This window comes from Clinocottus analis, unplaced genomic scaffold (genome assembly GCF_023055335.1).
Source record: "Clinocottus analis isolate CAN_PGR_092001 unplaced genomic scaffold, fCliAna1.0.p SCAF_14, whole genome shotgun sequence".
Taxonomy (NCBI): domain Eukaryota; kingdom Metazoa; phylum Chordata; class Actinopteri; order Perciformes; family Cottidae; genus Clinocottus; species Clinocottus analis.
Window position 1 is genome coordinate 14,226,820 of NW_027175865.1, and position 17,556 is coordinate 14,244,375.

General features: G+C 42.8%; 1 protein-coding gene across 1 annotated transcript; it reads left to right on the top strand.

The window, feature by feature from the left end:
• Positions 1–304: 304 nt before the first annotated feature.
• Positions 305–6,142, top strand: cited4a (Cbp/p300-interacting transactivator, with Glu/Asp-rich carboxy-terminal domain, 4a). Its single transcript, XM_068576133.1, has 2 exons — positions 305–485; positions 2,711–6,142. Exon 2 carries the CDS (start codon positions 2,724–2,726, stop codon positions 3,486–3,488), a length of 765 nt encoding a protein of 254 aa, XP_068432234.1. The 5' UTR covers positions 305–485; positions 2,711–2,723; the 3' UTR covers positions 3,489–6,142.
• Positions 6,143–17,556: the final 11,414 nt, after the last annotated feature.

The window sequence follows — 17,556 nt, forward strand, 5'->3', positions numbered from 1 at the left end:
TATAGCAGAGGTGATCCCTACACTTCTGAAGCTTTTTTTTTTTTTTCAAGAGAGTATATGGATCATTTGGGATTGGCGCATATAGAGGCGGTGGCATCTCTCCAAGACTCACAGCGCGCGCTCGGCTGCGCGGAGCTCTGCTGCTCCGGTGGATCAGTGGAGGTAGTTAGTGGATGTTTCTTTGCACAGTGATTAAGGGGGAGGACCAATGGCAACAAAGAAGACGGAGAGGACGGTAGCTCCTCCTCTCGCTATCTCTCTCCCCCCTCTCTCTCTCTCTCTCTCTCTCCCTCTCTCTCTCTCTCTCAGTGCTTTATAGATGCATATAATCCCTGAGTTGACCCAGAAAACAAACTCCTCTGACTGCCGAGACGCCGCAGAGTTCGTATCCGCCGCAGGGCTGCATGTAGCCGGAGCATCAGCTGGAGAAACAACCCCGGCACCGATCCAACTTCTCCGTACGGATTCGACATTAATACATCGGGGTAGGTGTCGTGTTCCGTTGCTCCACTAACAGGTAGAGAAAGAAAGAAAGAGAGAGAGAGAGAGAGAGAGAGACGCAGCACTTTCACCCGTTTGGTACGGCTGCTCTGCTGCCTGCTTCACGCCGCTCTCTCCCTCATGGAAACACGCTGGTCAGCTCTGCTTATCCCATTTCACCGCGGCACTTTGCGTCCTCGTGCGGCGTTATTGCCTATTTGTGTTAGTGGCGGCTTGATGGCTTCGGGTGTCAAATAGCCCACATGCACAGTCCCCGAGGATAACAGGAAGAACGAAAAAAAAAAGAGAAAAGAAGAGGTTTTATGCTGGTGGAATAATGTCAGCAATTATTATCCTGCCTGAGACTGTCTGCTTGTAAAGTGTCATTTATCTGAATGGTATCTGCAAAGAGGCTCGTCAGACGGGGTTTAATTAGGTAACACAAGAGCAGAATCTAAAGGAGGATTTAAGGCTATTGGTGGGGAAAGTGTTTTGTTTTATCAGCACTAAAAGATTTGAATGGCTACAAGCAGCCAGGGGCACCACCAGAGTTCATTTTTTTGGGGGGGGGAAAGGGGTATTTAAAAGCTTGAAATGTCTTTTTTTTTCGCACAGAATCAGACATCCATGGCATTGCTGGCTGTGGATGTCTTTTAAAAAAAAAAGAGCATCCCATTTAGTGGATACAATAATGCCATCAATTTTAACAAGGCAATCACGTTGACAGCAAATTACAGCTTCAGCGCGAGCAGGATCTGTTTGTCAGTCTGTAGGTAATCTTAATTGAAGATCTTTTGTAATGACTGTGGGAAGACAGAGGTAGTGTGCTGTGTGTGTGTGTGTGTGTGTGTGTGTGTGTGTGTGTGTGTGTGTGTGTGTGTGTGTGTGTGTGTGTGTGTGTGGTCTGGAGGAGCATTCCTCTGTGTCCTTTTGGCTGCAAGGGTATTGCTGCCCTCCCTCGTTGGTTGGATACCCAGTGGTAACTCACTGATGGTGTCATTTTGGAGGCTTGAGATGTTTTTTTTTGTTGTTGTTGTTTTTTTACAGTGACTCTTTCGATGTGACTGGAAGTGGTTCAAATACAGATAGAGAAACTCGGCAGGGTGATGAGTTTCAGCAGAAAGAAGTGCTTGTTCTCATAAGAACTGTGGTTTATTTGATCGTTTAAAAAAAAAAAAAAAAAAGAGCAGGGATGTACTGTTGCACTTCTGTAAAATTGGCTGGACTCACAAGAGTCGAAATGAAAGCAGAGGCTGAGAGATCCCGAATTTTAGTCTCAAGAATGGGTGAAAATAAAAAAGAATACCAGAGCCTACATTTCCTATAATGCAGCTGAATCACATTTATTTTGTTAGACCCACCCTGCCTCCTTAATGTTTACACATTTTTACACCTCCAGCTTGCATGAAGACTTTTCCAACACACAAAAACCCCAAAAAGTCTTAAATCCTACTGGAGACGAGTTTAACGGCAAAATCAGGGATTTTTTTTTGTTTCAGTACGACATGTACAGTGTCCATCTAGTTGTTAGAACATGCTCACAGAGGTTACTTTGAGTAGATGATAGCTGGTTGGAGCAACAACTGTCCTGCAGATGGCTAGCCGGGTATCTGGATGGTAACAGTTGCATCTATAAGAGTGACAGACTTTAAAAAAAGACCTTTTATGGAAGTGGATGGAAGAGTGTGCAGATTCTACTCCGTTCAGTTTGTCTCTACCTGCTGGGCAGCTAATGCTAGTTAGCGCTCTGCAAATATCAGGCTAATGCTCTGTCAAGAAACACAAATAACAGGAGCAGATGGATTAGTTTTTTAAAGTGGATTCTCTACTTCGCTCAAGCTATTTGTATGTTGAATATGTATGGCAAAGAAAGCCGAGCAGGTGCCGCAGGGCTTTATTATTCTGCTCAACTGCCTTATACACAAAATCCTAAAACAAATGTTTAAGTCGTCTTTCAGGGTCTCTTCTGGAGGAAAAAAAGAGAAATGAAACTATTCGAATAGCAAATTGTCTCGAAGCTTGCCCAGACCTCCTCCAAGGTTATCTTGTTAAGTTTTGAGTAAGCTCTTTCCAGAGCCCCAAAAGATATGGACAGGCTGAGAAACACTCCTCCTGAACTTCACGTGTGTCGTGGTGGATTGCCCCTTTTCATTTCTGGGTGTTTTAAATTGTGATGTCATGTGTTGTATTAAATAATCTAATGGGATGTGTTCAAAAATCTGTTTTTCAGGGCGCTAGAAGCCATGGCTGAACACATGATGATGCCCATGACCCACGGCTTCAGGATGGGCATGAATGGACCTCCGCAGCACAACGGCCAGCCGGGCATGCGCACCCTGCCCAACGGCCAGGTGATGCATTACAGCAGGAACCCTCAGAACAACATGGAGGCCGCCATGAGACAGCGGCAGAGCATGGTGGGACCCGGCGGGATGGCCGGCCCCTTGAACGGAGCTCCCATGGCCAACCACCACCACCAGATGATGTCTGGGAACATGATGTACAATGGCCAGGGTCCGCAACAGCAGCAGCACCACCATCACATGCACCCCCAGCAGCAGCAGCAGCAACAGCAGCAGCAACAGCAGCAGCAGCAGCAGCATCAGCAGCAGCATCAGCAGCATCAGCAGCAGCAGCAGCAGGTTGGACACCCGCAGCAGTACATCCCTGGCAACCTCACCTCCCAGCAGCTCATGGCCAGCATGCACCTGCAGAAACTCAACACTCAGTATCATGGACACCCGCTGGCCAACGGCCACCACATGCCCAATGGCGCTCAGTACCGGGTGGGTCCGGCCCAGCTGTCGGGCATGCAGCACATCGGCGGCCCTTTGGGACTAAACGGCATGGACATGGATCTGATCGACGAGGAGGTTCTGACTTCGCTGGTGCTGGAGTTTGGGTTGGATCGCGTTCAGGAGCTGCCCGAGCTCTTCCTGGGACAGAATGAGTTTGACTTCATATCAGACTTTGTGTGCAAACAGCAGCCGAGCACGGTGAGCTGTTGAGCGAAGGGCCCGGAAGCCGGTCGGGTTTGTTTGGACTGGACGCCCCCAAAGAATGACTGAACGGTCACAGTAGCACAGCGAGAGGAGACAATCTCTCTGTTCGGTTTGGGTGTTTCTGTGTCTGTGTATTTGACAGTGACTAGTGCGCCTTCACACTGACCTGCCTGCGAGTTGATGAGGAATTGTAAAGAGAGAAAACACAGCAAACGCACCAGGTTTCTTTTCTTTGAGCCGGTGCCAGAAAGATCTGTCGTCTTTGGCCCAATTGAGGCATCCTGATGCAGCGGGCTCTGTCTGTACCCATCTGGCCCTCAGCACACGTGCCTGCGTTGCCAAGGCTTCAGGATCATTGTAAACTTAACACACACAACGGGGGAAGGCCTGTAAAGACTATCCATCTGGGTCCGCTAGATTCGGTGGCATCACTTAATGTACTTTATCTCTGATGACACCTTCAAAAAGTAGCAGACATTTTACAAATTTATAAAAGCTAATCCTCTGAATTTGTTTATACGACGATGAAGGGATTAAAAACCGATATCTTTTTTTTTCTAACAGACATATTGAAGGCTGGCTCTTCAAAACTGAGTTCCGACAAAAAGAAGTGCACGTTTCCTCGACGGGCAAGCGAGTGAGGTTGTGCAGCATTCCTGGGTGACGGGAAGCAGATTATCTCGGATTTGTCGGGTGAAATGTGCTACATTGATTATTTAGCTTTCAGTGTCATTTACCTGACTCCGATTTAATCTGCATTCATTAAATGTATCACATCTGTTCCCCGCTAATTAACTGTGATTGAATCATTGGCAAAGTAGCGCATTGCTTCGAGTGTCTGCTTCAACAAAGCATTTATCTTTAGAAAACGGCCTGGAAGTCTGTCTCTGCTCAAAGACATTCACATGCTCATCACTAGCAAGGTTTGGGTTACTGCTTCGTAGAAATGCATGAACTGTCGGGGAGGAAGGAACATGTCGGCGTGTGAGAAACGCCATTACTACGGCCTGTTGCAAGATCCAAGAAACCCCCCCCCACCCCCCCCAAAAAAGAAAAAGTAGCTATCAGAGCGTGAAGGTGTTGGTCACAGGGGTCGGATTTTTTTCCTTCTTTTTCTAAAACAGGATTGGTTTAAAAAAAACAACAAAAAAAAACAGAAAAAAAAAACAGAAGAAGAAAAAACAAAAAGAGCGGGATTGCAGAATTTGCATCTGTGTGTTGTTTGTGCACGTCTGTGTGTGGTCAGTGCAGTGAGGCATTTAAAACCCATTGAATGGCGTTCTCCTCTCTAAACACATGGCCCTGTGTGCTGAAGGTGATTGGAGGCTGCGCGGGGAAAAGAGTGGAGCGCGATTCTGATGAGTGGACACAATGTGTGGACACAGCACTCCCCGGCAGCACTTAGTTTAATCATTATTTAAATCTGCTACCTGTGGCATTGATTTCATTCGGCAGGAAGAGCGAGTGGGGAGCACAGAGCGTGCAAAGTTGTTGTTTTTGCCATAGATTAGCTTACTCTGCTGCTTTTCTACTGATTACATATAAATTACATGTTCTCACACGCTTGTCTTAATTGAGGTCGGCTTGCACATTCTCCAATGACTCAATAATTATAAAACGAACATATTCTGTGGCGCTTTTTCTTTTTTTTCTTTTTTTTTTTTTTTGCGCAGTTGGTAATTAGGTTTTTGTCAAGGTTGCTGCTCCGCCGCTGCAGGCGGGTTGAAGGGAGAACTTCCTGCGCTCGTAATGCTATTTGTGGAGCTGTCAGAGGGGTCAGGGCTGCGCTAGTGCGCTGTGTTAATCTGTTCCAATACAACTGTGCTGCTGTCCCTGTCTCTCTGGAGATCTGCCATCTCCGAGCTCTTGAGTCAAACAATGGGCATTGAAACGCTGCTGTAAAGGCAGAGAAGTGCCAGCGAGTTCACGCACTGTTTCACTTTCTGCCTGACAAAATTTTGGCCAGACCAATTTACAAGCTCACAGTTGAAATGGAAATACTTCTGGCCTTGGCGAGACGGTGGCCTCTGATTTCTGCTCTATCAATAAAGCGCAGCCTTCTTGTGTATTGTATCTTTGTACTGTAGACTAGAGGTGAAGTTGATCTAGACACATTTAAGGTACTTTCAAAAAAAAAAAAACATTGTCAGATGTAAATGTAAATCAGTGGCTGATTTTTGATGTGTTGACAAGAGATTATACCCTACATTTTTTACAAATGAGTGTGTAGATATAGTATGAGAATACCAATGGTTTTTGGGTGCAGGGCCTGAAGCTTTAAGACCAAGTACACTGCATGTTAAAGCAAGCGTGAGGGATGCCACCCCTTTCATACAAAGCAGCTGAGAATGTACAGTACAACACATTGTGGGAACTTGTCTTAAGATGGTAGATAAACGTGTGAGATTGTACTCCTTGTTCCAAATTACACATCATTCATTTGGGTAAACCCCCTCCCACCCTACTCCCCTCCCACTTCCCCAAAGCTTTTGTAACGTTATTGATTCTATTTTAAGAAAATGTATTTATTTTCAAATAAAATATTTATTTAAAGAATTGTTTTTTCAGTGTATGTCAGTGATTTCACCGTTTTTGTAAAGAGCACTTCATAATGATGTTGCTGTAGATCGAGCTGTTACTTGAGATGGTGTTGATTCGTCCTGCGAGGGTTTTATTCTCTTGTTGGTTTTCGCCACTTCTCCACCCACAAGAAGTGATGAGCAAACACGAGAGAAAAGTACAAACTACATATCCCAAACAGAAGTGAGTCAGCACAAAGCTTGACCCACCAAGATGTTTTTTTTTAAGTTCACTGTGTGTTATAAAACGGATAAAATGTCCACTTAAAAAGCCAAAAGCGTTGCAAATGACATTGGTGAAGTGGTGTGCTGATTGGTAACGAATACAAGTGTCTGTATCCTCATTTTCACTCTAATGTGATGTAACGGATGTGCATCTGCCAACTCTCTGGCTTTAGGAAGCCTGTTTTAAAAAAATCTTTTCCAAGAAGCGCACTGACTGATGTAATCAATCACTTGAAACGACGTGTGTTTTTTTCTTCTTCTAAGTCCTTCATAGTGGCGTCTTTTTCCACCTCTCTCCAACGAGAATCTGCACATCTCCAGCGAGAAGTTCTGTTTTACCACGAGAAGAACATTTCTGTGGGGATTTAATGGGGAAAAAAAGGAAAAAAGCCTAATTAAAATTCCAATTAGCTGAGCAGTAAAGTCATAATAAGAAGACCTGAAATACTTCTGCTGCTCTACATGACGTGAGTCACGCCGGTGTTTTGTCCTTGAGCTTTTTAATGGATCTTTGGAAACTATCTGAGCATATGAATATGCAGGAGAGCAAACCCACATCAGAACACAGTGGCAAGGCCATGTCCTATCTCGCATGATAACAACAATATGAACATTTGTGTATCTGCCTTGCGTTTAGGATCTACTCCTAAATGTAGTGGGGTTTTCCCCGGCCCACGTTACACCCTTCCTCCGAGTTTCATGGAAATTAGGCCAGTAGATTTCCATAATCCCCAAGTAACCCCATGCCAAAAAGACTGTGCACCCCCATCAAACTACACCGGAGGTTTTAATGCATTGCTTTTTAAAGTACAATGGTTTAAAAGAAAACATTGTGATAGTGCCTCCACGATCAAAAACGAGACCAAGGTTAACCCCACAGGTGCTCCTCAGGGTCAGTAAGTCACACATAAGTGAATACTATAGACACACCACCCGTGTGAGATACCAGTTCGGAGTGTGTTTTGAAGCGGAAATAAAAGGCCCACCATGACAGAGAATGTCAAATGAAATCAATTAAAAGGAGAATAAATATTTATATAAATATGTATACAATATTAATGAGAAAAGGGAAAAAGAAAAACAGAAATAGTGAAACAAAAGTCTAAACATTGAGAAAAGGAACTCACAGTGAATTCAAATCAAACCCATTTTTCTAATTCTGTATCGGTGTGCTTTTCATCTTAGCTCATTTCTATGTGCTACTATGATATCGCAAACACCTGTTTCCTGCTGGGAGGGAAATGCAGCACTTACCGTAACAACACTTGCGAGTTCAGTACACATTGCAGTGTTATGCAGCATACTATGATGAAAAAGATAGGGGGAAAAAAGCAACCACTTCCCACAAATGGACACATAAAAGGAGAGGGAATAGTAGCAACAGCCACTCCTTTTGCAAAACAGCGTGTGGCTTCGGTCTGGGAGCTCTCAAGTCCGCCGGGGAGAAAATGCTGCATTGTCAGCATTTATAACTGCGAGAAACGGTCGAATGCAGTGAGGATGCAATATTTGAGACGTGCATTTTGAGAAAGACCGAGGCCTGACGGGAATGTGTCGAGAATGACAACACAGAGAGCTGGGAATGCTTATCATGCCGTGCTGTACAAGGAAGAACAAGTGATTCCTCCTGTGAGATGTTAAACAGTCACAAAGCACACAGATTACACCGGTGTCATCTCGTTACTGCTATGGTCTGTAAGAGCTCCACAAATCTGTACAACCTTAAGTTTGAGCACTTGCCCAAGAGAAGCTTATCTCCTCTAAATACAAACAGGAAACTGTATCATTGAGCCACTTCCTAAAGCTAGGCGGGGAGGTTGATTTCCACTCTCAGAATAGCCCCTTCTGGCTGTAAGCATACCAGACATGAGAGCCTGCTGGGTCTCATATGGTCGCTGAAAGGCCCACTCAGAGCGGCCTATTAAATCAAGAACACAGTCAAGGGTGACTTTTTTGCACCAATTATTAGACCGAGCGATTGAAATACCTTAAATATCTTTCAAGGTCCGACTAAAATTGATGAGTCAAAGGCCCGTCCTTCAATTTGCATGCAGATGAAACACACGCTTGACCCTTTTCAGCTCGGTATCTTTAAATTGCGTAACCTTGGACCGCAGAGAGCTGAAGTCGAGCGTTGATGGAACGGCACATTATCCGATCCAGCTCTTCTTCTCAAAGCGCTGACATCTGGCTGCCGATCTCCTCCATGCCTCCTTGACAAGGCTGGAGGAAGCGGTCTGTGTGAAGAGATCAATGAACTGTAACCCTGAATGTTGGGAGGTTTAGAGGCGGCTTTAAGATGTACTATAATGTGTCAAGCGGATTCAAAGAAGGCCAGATATAGAAAGTATAGAAAAAAAGGACACAGAGGGGCTCAAGCAAAAAAAAAAAAAAGAAAGTAGAAAAAAAGGCTGACAGCACACTGCAATTGTAAATACACGCACACATCCCATTTATCACTGTTTACCACAGTACCTGAATAAAACAAATGACATATAACGTGTTCATTAGTGACCTTTAGTATTGCTGGAAGATAGATTTTGTTTGGACAGCCTCATGAGAGGCGAGATGTGAATAGACTTCAGTGAGGTATAACATTGGCACACATATTGGCCTTAACTAAAAGAGCGGAAATGTTAATGTGAAAGAAAACTGTGCTCACACTAACTTATTGTGTAAACCACTCAACCCTTCATTTATTGCAGCAGACCCGTTAATGGCAATCCTGAGTTTTATGTTGCACATGAATGGTGCCTGTATTAAAATTAGAATTTTATTTGGAGAGATAGGATAAATATATCCCATGCCGTCTACGTGGAAATTAATTATTCTGCTGGGCTTCCATCCCACGTTGTGATTTGACAAGACACGCGCACATTTATGTAAGGATGACGCGTCTTGCAGCTGCATTCAAAGTCTAAAATGGCATTGGCTTGTGTTGGAAAATCTATGATTGAATCTTGTAGTTTACAATGGAAATAATTGCATTTATTATTAATGCAATTTGAATGATTGTACTGTACCTATGTCTGTGGTTGTAGGCTAATAGACAGCGGCTGGTATAACATTGTAACCCTGACCTATAATCCCTATTTATTGTTTGAGTTGTCTTTAAATGTTTTACATGGAGGTTATACATAATTATATTAATTTAATACCTAACATGTTTTGTTTTATTTTGGGGTGGGAGGGATTCATACCATGTTTTTTGCTTGTTTGTACCATGTGACCTGATATTTTTCGACTTTTAAGAGTCAGGCATTGCGTTACGGTGGGGAATTCATCAAAAAACCCTACTCAATGCGAGAACAATACCACATTTGAATGTGATTCATCAGCTGGTAGTTTTGAATGTGTGAAATAGTGAGAAATGACACAATGATACCAGACCTTCAACGTCAATCTTGCCACACTGTTCACCCTGATGTGAGGAGTGACACCTCGCCGTGTGCAGTACACACATGAATGTGACATTCCCAGACTGTGTTTGGTCAAATATCACTCGGTGCCTTTGTCTTCTGATCAAACTGGCTCATTTCAACCAGCGTCTACTGGTTGTTAGTATCAACTGCTTTGCACGTGAAACCGTGTCTTAGCCCAATCTCCTTTTTAAAAAAAAATATCTGCCAGTAAAGTCTAATCCAGGGCACCAGAGCGGAGCCAAGTCCACCTGGTGGGACAGCAGGGTGGCTCTGCGTGCCACATCTGCTCTAACATGGTAATACTTTAAAGTACAGATGACAGCAGGACACTCAGACCCACAATGCACGAGGCTGTAATGGCCGGGGACAGCACAGTCTGTCTTTATAAATGCTTCTTTTTTTAAAATTTTTAAATGTGGGAAGAGGTTTTGTGAGTCATCCACGTCAGACTGATCTAGGGATTACGTCACATGGATAATTTACAACTGTGAGTTACACAATACTTAGTCCAACCTTTGCAGCAATAGCAAGCACACAGTTTCAAGCCCAGGCCTGTCCAGACATAGCGTGTCTTGTTCAGTCGGCACGAAACAAGAACACAACGACATGCAGTTCAAGTGGTATTGACAATTTGTATTTTAGGCTCTTTATTCCCACAGGAATAGTATTTACCTGGGGGACCTTTAAATTCATAATAATTGTGAAGGTTGTTTAGATCTTACTCCTGCGCAAATCTGCAATGTCAATTAATTTGTTAAGTGAAAAATTCCAGCGCAAATTACTAAGCAAAGGTCATGAAATTGTATTTTTTGTGGTTCATCATCTGGCTACACGCTGCACCCACCAGAGCAAGAGGTTTCTGTGATTACATAAACATGAATAGACCTACAGAACGTTATATGATAAGTGCAAATATCATACGGAAACCTATTTTTATTATGAGCAGTTGTTCAGCAAAGCTCTGAAAAAATAGCTCGTGATGGTTTTTGTCATGCAATAGTATTATTATTATTTTGTAATTTCACTACCACCAGAGAAATAGTGGTACAGCGAATAACAATATTATACTCTACCATTTAATATTTAAATTGTTTTGATGGGGCTAAATGACTGGAGTCTTTCCAGCTTTGGTACCATATTGTGTAGCGTTGCTAAAGTCTCTGATCATCACTGACTGGCAACCTGTGTTGTAAATGCTGAAGTGCTGGGGGGATGGATAACGCCACTGATGAAACAAGGTCACACAATATGTTAATCCCAATCATATAACACTGTTTGCCTCAGCCCGGTGCCTCCGTTCACAACCAACAGGACTTTAGCTTCCTGAACACGGCGCTCTGCAGATTAATGACAGCTCACAATCGCATCTCTGAGAGCCGTGTAGTGACACAATGTACTGAACTGGGAAAAGTGCAAGTTGAAAATGAAATCCCGGATGTAAGCGTTCGTAAAGGACGGGACGATTTGAAGAATGCCAGAGTATGAACCTCGCCCTTTCCCAAGCTCTGATGTCATCAGCTGCGCGTCTTCCTGCAAACAGTTTTGACAGTCAGGTAGATCGTCATTCGCTCTCCTCGCCCTGAAGCAAACAGTGACGCACGCGAGCGCTGGCACCAGTGTTTATCACCTCTTGGCTTACGTCTGGCTTTCACTCCTCGCTGCCTGAGAACTCGGCTTCGATAACATTACCTTGCACTGTTGCTCATCGGGTGACTCACCTCGGTATTTTTGTGAAGACGGTGCTTCATTGTTGAACACAAAAGAAAAGTGATGATGCACGAGTAGACAAGGTAGTGCAGCCAGGTAGTGAGTGTCAAGACACAGGAGGAAGTGTTCCTGTCTTTAATGTCTTTAATTGCACTGTGGAGACTTGAATCGATCTTTTTGTTCATCCAGGAATTTGGATCTAAGCATAAAATATCAGCAATCACTAGTTAAATTCATAACTAGTATTATTTATTATTAGTTTCTTGATTTTTTGGGTGTCTTGCGACCTTTCATCTGTTGCTACTTTGGTCCAAGTTGTCTAAATAACTACTGCCTTTTAATATGGATATTTATTTTAAAAAATATACAATTAGTTTTTTGTGTCGCATAAGTGACCATAACTTCCATTTCATTTCGCATCCTTGTGTTGTTGAATATCACTAACCTTGAATTCCTGGACCATATTTCATGATAATACAATGAGTAATGATTGTCTGAACATACAACCAACACTGTCTTCTAAACATCTCTCATTCCTTGAAATCAAAAGATAACTTTTCTTAACACGCTGATGCTTTCAAGGGCTAAAACATGTTTAATTAGAAGACCTACACCTTCTGTAGTCCCGCCCCCAGGAGAAACTTTACATCGATTGAGCCTCTTGTGCGAAATTGCTTTCGGCGCCGATATACACTCCGAAGTAAATTGAATTTGGCATGTTTCCAAAGGCTGTGAGTGAAGTATGTCCACAGCAAGAGAACAGACATTCTTCTCCTTCTCTTTCTTTGATGACTCAGTGCGTGTTCGTTTGCAGCCGCGACTCAGACACAAACATAATTGCGTGTTTCTGTACACATGTATATCACCTGAAGGTGCAGTCTGATAATTTAACTAGAACAAATGCCGTCACACCGTCACGCCGGTGAATCTACATGATGATTTTTTTTTACAATCAAACGCAATATATCCTCACACATTCCTGGGCATAGTGCGGGGGATGGATTATTTCCTTCACAAAATTGATTTGTCTTGGTGTCATCATCCCTTTTACCCAAATAACGTGAGCGCTGTGTGAATAAACAAACTGGAAAGGCGCAGTTTGTGTGTGCCCGAGGCCGTGCACACAACACTCAGCTAATCACGTGACGCTGAAGCTGTAGACCAGTTGAGGTGGTGAGACATTGGGGGCTGGAGGACTACTTTGAGTAAATTCAAGTTCACACAAAGGAGCAATTGACGCCGGATGTGTACCGCTTTTTAGTCGCAAAACACAACATTCTGCCTGCATTTAAGAAGCAACCTATTTGGATTTTGTTGTAGTTTTTTGCCGGTTCAAGAGATGCATGTTGCATGTTCTCTTCAATGTCTTTTGGAATCAGCATTAAGGGCAAAGTGAGTTATTTACATGACCCATTTCTCTGATTAATAAGTGTCTCTCTGGGGAACACGCCGCCTACATTGTGCTCCTCGCGGCTTAAAAGACATTCAACGCGTTATCGCTGCATTTGATCAAGAATGATGAAAAATGCTCATCAACAAGCGACAAATCAAATCAAAGTGTTCTTTCTTCAAATGGTTTGTGCCTGAAAAACACTGGATTTCCAGGTGATTCGCAAAGGCCGACACTCTTGTGTCATTCATTACCACGATCGCACCACGCTGAGATACAGAGACACCTTTCAGAGATAAGGCTTCTTTATGTGCTGATTGTTCCCCAGACACAGACGTCGGAGCTGATGCGGTGAAATTAATATCCTGGCATGACTGAAAAGGTGAAGCCGGATGATCCTGGTTCATGACAAATGATGTATTAATTCTCAACTTTGGGCCATTGTCTTTATTGACTATAATACCATTTTTGTCAGCATTTGATGAGATATGAGTTCAGACGAAAGCTTTATGTGGAGGTAAATCTGAAAAGTGAGCGCACCCACATAACGTTGATCATAATCTGTAATTGCAAAGGAAACTACACGAAGTACAGTGGAACCAGGAAGTTGGTTAATGATGCAGAGGGGGGAAAGAGTCTCACTGTTTGCAACATGATCTTATACTCTTCCTAGTTTGCCGCATAGGCAGGCGGCCTTTTGCATTTTATCTTCACGCTGAGGGTCAACGGTGTGTAACGAATGCGGGATTAGAACAAACGTGGTATTATAACACATGCTTGATGTTGGAAAACCGTTGGTGGTCAGGTTTAGGGGTTTGTAAAAACATCAGGGTTTGGCTTAAAATGAGTATGCTGATAGCATAATGTAAGATGCAGACATAGCATGATGTTTCACAGTGCCGTAGCATCATCTCTCAATCATTCAACGTCTGCTCCTTGAACTAAAGTCCTGTGCTCGTTTCACCCATCCACCATACTCACTCCAACCCTCAGAGGACCTCTTACACTTGATGCTACGTCCGCTGCTTTGAGCATCTGATACTGAGGTGGATGGGTTTACATTGGAGTGAGTTGAGAGCTTTGTATGTCTCACACAGATGCTAAAGGGTTCCTTGCGCATCGATGGAGACGCTGAAGAACACCGTTAAAGTGTCGGTATGTGAGCGAGACCAGGGAGGTTTGCCTTCATTTATTTCCTCCTATGAGTCTAATTCATGCCTGCATGCCAAGTCTGGCCTTTTTATGTCTCCACATTTCCAGTTGGTATTCAAAATGTAAGGGATAGGAATGATAACCGATACTACAACGATAGTTAAAGTTGTAATGAACCATTAGATGGTATCGCCCGGAAAAAAAACTCATCTGTGTTGCAGTGATTGGGAAATTCCTGACTCTATGTTTGCACAAGAACCTATAAACCACACACATTTGTGCCATTGAGGTCATTTTGAAGCTAATATTTCATTACGTTGATCATTAAAGATGATAAAGATCATCGTTGATAGGTTTCTTAGCCCAGCTCATATGGAGACTGCAGTTTGTTCATTCCAAATTTAGTTTCTTTCGAGGAACTGGAAATGAACAGAAAACCAAAGATTCAGAATATTTCCTTTGATATAAATATAAAAAAGACGGTTAAAACATATTCCCTCTGTGAATATGTCACATTTGGAGTAAAAAGCCAGGAGAACAGCAGTAATTTTGTGTCTCTGTGTCTTTAGTCCTTCAGCTTGCAAATGATCAACATGCAGAATGGTGTCAGACAATGACTGCAGCAGCAAGCTGCAATTGTCCACAATAACAGGTCATCAACTGTGGACTGGGCTGATCTGGTTGAAACAAGTCATAGTCCGGGTGCTCGGAGAAATGGGATGTATGCTTGTTGATGCACAGATCACAGCGTTATCCACACTGCTACAAACTAAAAGGTGATGTTAATGTTATATACAAGTCTGTCATATGTTAAAATGAATGTCAGCATTTTGTTTATGTTACATTTGCTGAATTGAACAAGTAGTTGTTTACTTAAACACAACCTTAATCACATTTACTTTCAATACTGTGTTTCCTTTTCCAGCCATTCATTCATTCATTCATTCATTCATGCATTTGGAATTGAACTCCAGTTATGACACAGGCCATTGACATGGCAAATAAAACGAATGGTCAAAATTGAAGCAGCAGCCTCGTGACTAATGGACCCTGTATGGGTTGAGCTCTAAAAGCCTTGAGAGGTTAACTACGTCCAGGTGGAAACTTCCGCTTCTGAAGAGTGAAGCCACTGCGACGGTGCCTTGAACTTTCCTTCGTTCTAATAGCGCTGATAGAACGAAGACAAAACACAGGGTGCAAGGGTTTTAATATCCACAGTATTTCTTATCACTCCATACCCACGTCATTGGTTTCACAACATGATTTCATAACAAGTGACCAAAATAAATACAATATTTTCAGTTTGAATTATCAATGAAGAGGCATTGAGGTGTCAGCTCTGTGTGCAGCACTGTAGAATGAAGGAAATGTGTGGAAATATGGTTGGAAAATGTCCATTATAATTGTTATAATTGATTTATTTTACACACAAGATCACCTCATCCAACTTAAGCAGGACAGATGTCAACATAGCCACATTTAAAGTCTTGAGAGAGCACATGCAAACTACGTTTTATTTTAAATGTCATTCTGATGAGTGCTTTATGAAGGACTCATTTGGGATTTCTACACCTTGTATGAACAGTGAAATGTGAATAAAGAACAGTAAATGCAGAATAAACTCTATTTAGATTGTATGTCGTCCAGCTGTAGGCAATGGAGAAGCCCTGTCTGCTTGAACACGGAAGCTTTTTCACACACAGAGTTAAACAAGTCAATATTTGACTTGGTGAGGCTTCTGCAGACTGGGCTTAAAGGTCTAACTTGTCTAAAGCCATAGTGGTAATTCATTACCTAAGCTTCTAGCATTATTCAAAATTTAAAATGTGCCTTCGTATATATTATATACTCGCATTGTATTACAACTTTGAGACAACTATCACTTCATGCTGCATGGGAATCCAAGAGGAAAGGGTCACATGACCGATTTGACTATATAAATAATGTTAATCTCTGCCAACTTCCAGGATGTCCTCTGCTTGGCTTACATTAGTATTTATTAACCTTTAGAGTACGTGTTTTAATAGGATCGCGTCTCTTAAAATGGATGTGGCCACAAACCAAAATGGCCTGTTTTACTAAAGGAAAAGTAGCCACTTGGTTATCATTCTTCTGAGAAATAAACTACTCTATAACCCAGTTTAAAAAGCAAAAGGAAATAACAAAGACAGGTGTTTTAATTGCTGGGTGCAGATGACTTCACTGGCAACTGAAGTGATCTGGAACATTAAACTGATATTTATTCAAGCCAACAACCCGTTTTGTTTGTTTGTTTGGCGCAGCACAGCCTACTATGAAAGGATGGTTTATTAGGAGTTCAAACAAAGCATTCGTAAATCACCAGAAAACCGAGGTCCTGTGTTTCCAGTGATCCGTCAGACTGGGACATTTTTGGCAGGGGCGAGCTGGGCGAGCACCACCAACTGGAGGAGCGCCAAATAATTGATTCGAGGCACCCAATCTGCTTTTAAAAGCTCTCTGTGATTAACAATGTCTGCGTTTCACAGTCAAATACAAAAACTACACACTGAAATTACAACAAAAGAGAGGATTTAAATGTTTTCTCCTGGAATGACCTGGAACCATTGACCACAACGTTGGCCACATAGGATTGTGAGCATGACCTGCTGAGCCACAACAATTTCAAATCAGCATGTAACAATCATTTATGACACATGCAATAGTGCAAAGTCTTTGGCGATTGGACTCCTGAAGTAAAGCATAATGGAAGGGTTATGACGCTGATGTCAGATAAGATTGAATTGGTGGTGGTGGTGGTGGTGGTGGTGGTGGTGAAGGGAGTTGATGCGATCTGATGGTGAATGAGGAGCATGACTGTGACGATGACTGGAGGTGACCGGGGGTGGAGGAGGGTCGCATCCGATTGTGCCGCGATCACAACTGACAGCGGCCGAGAGGAGAACATCCTTAAAGTTTGACAGCGACGATGTGTTAATGGCTGCAGGAAAAGTGTGCAGAACCTGGTTGGCTAATTTAAAGTGAACAGCCACAATCAGCTGATAGAGTAATCACAAGGGGAGAGACTGAGAAAGGATGAATGAAAAGGTATAAAGTGAAACTTCCCTTCGGCAGGTAATACCACACCTTTGTTTGTTTGAGACGGTATTTTGTGGACAGATCTGCACCCACAGCTTCTGTAGAAAACATACCGTAGGATATTTTACAAAATATCAAAGCTAATTGTGTCATTTTCTCCTTAAAAGGTGCAGTGTGTAACATTTAGCAACATCTAGCAGTGAGGTTGTAGAGTGCAACCATGCTGCCGGTAAATGAGTTTTTATGTCATCTTCACATGCAACAGATTGGCTTTTTACCCTTCTATATTGCTTCATCAAATGTAACTACATGTGTGACTGTGAGATAGTGCTAACAGCTCATCACGTACTGTTCTGTACGTCCTTTTGGGAGATTTGGAAACAAAATGCACGTTGTACAAACCCTTGTTGGGCCTTTGTGTGCTTCCGAAAAGCGATGCATAGTTTACGGTTATCAGTGTGCTGAACTCCGTTGTCAAGATGCTCCTCTTCACTTAAGTGGACCACTCTCGGAGAAGCACCGAGGAGTGTTGCCAAACAGCG

What these genes read in the sequence shown, in the direction of transcription:
- cited4a (XM_068576133.1), top strand. Translation starts at nt 2,724, where the DNA reads ATGGCTGAACACATGATGATGCCCATGACCCACGGCTTCAGGATGGGC.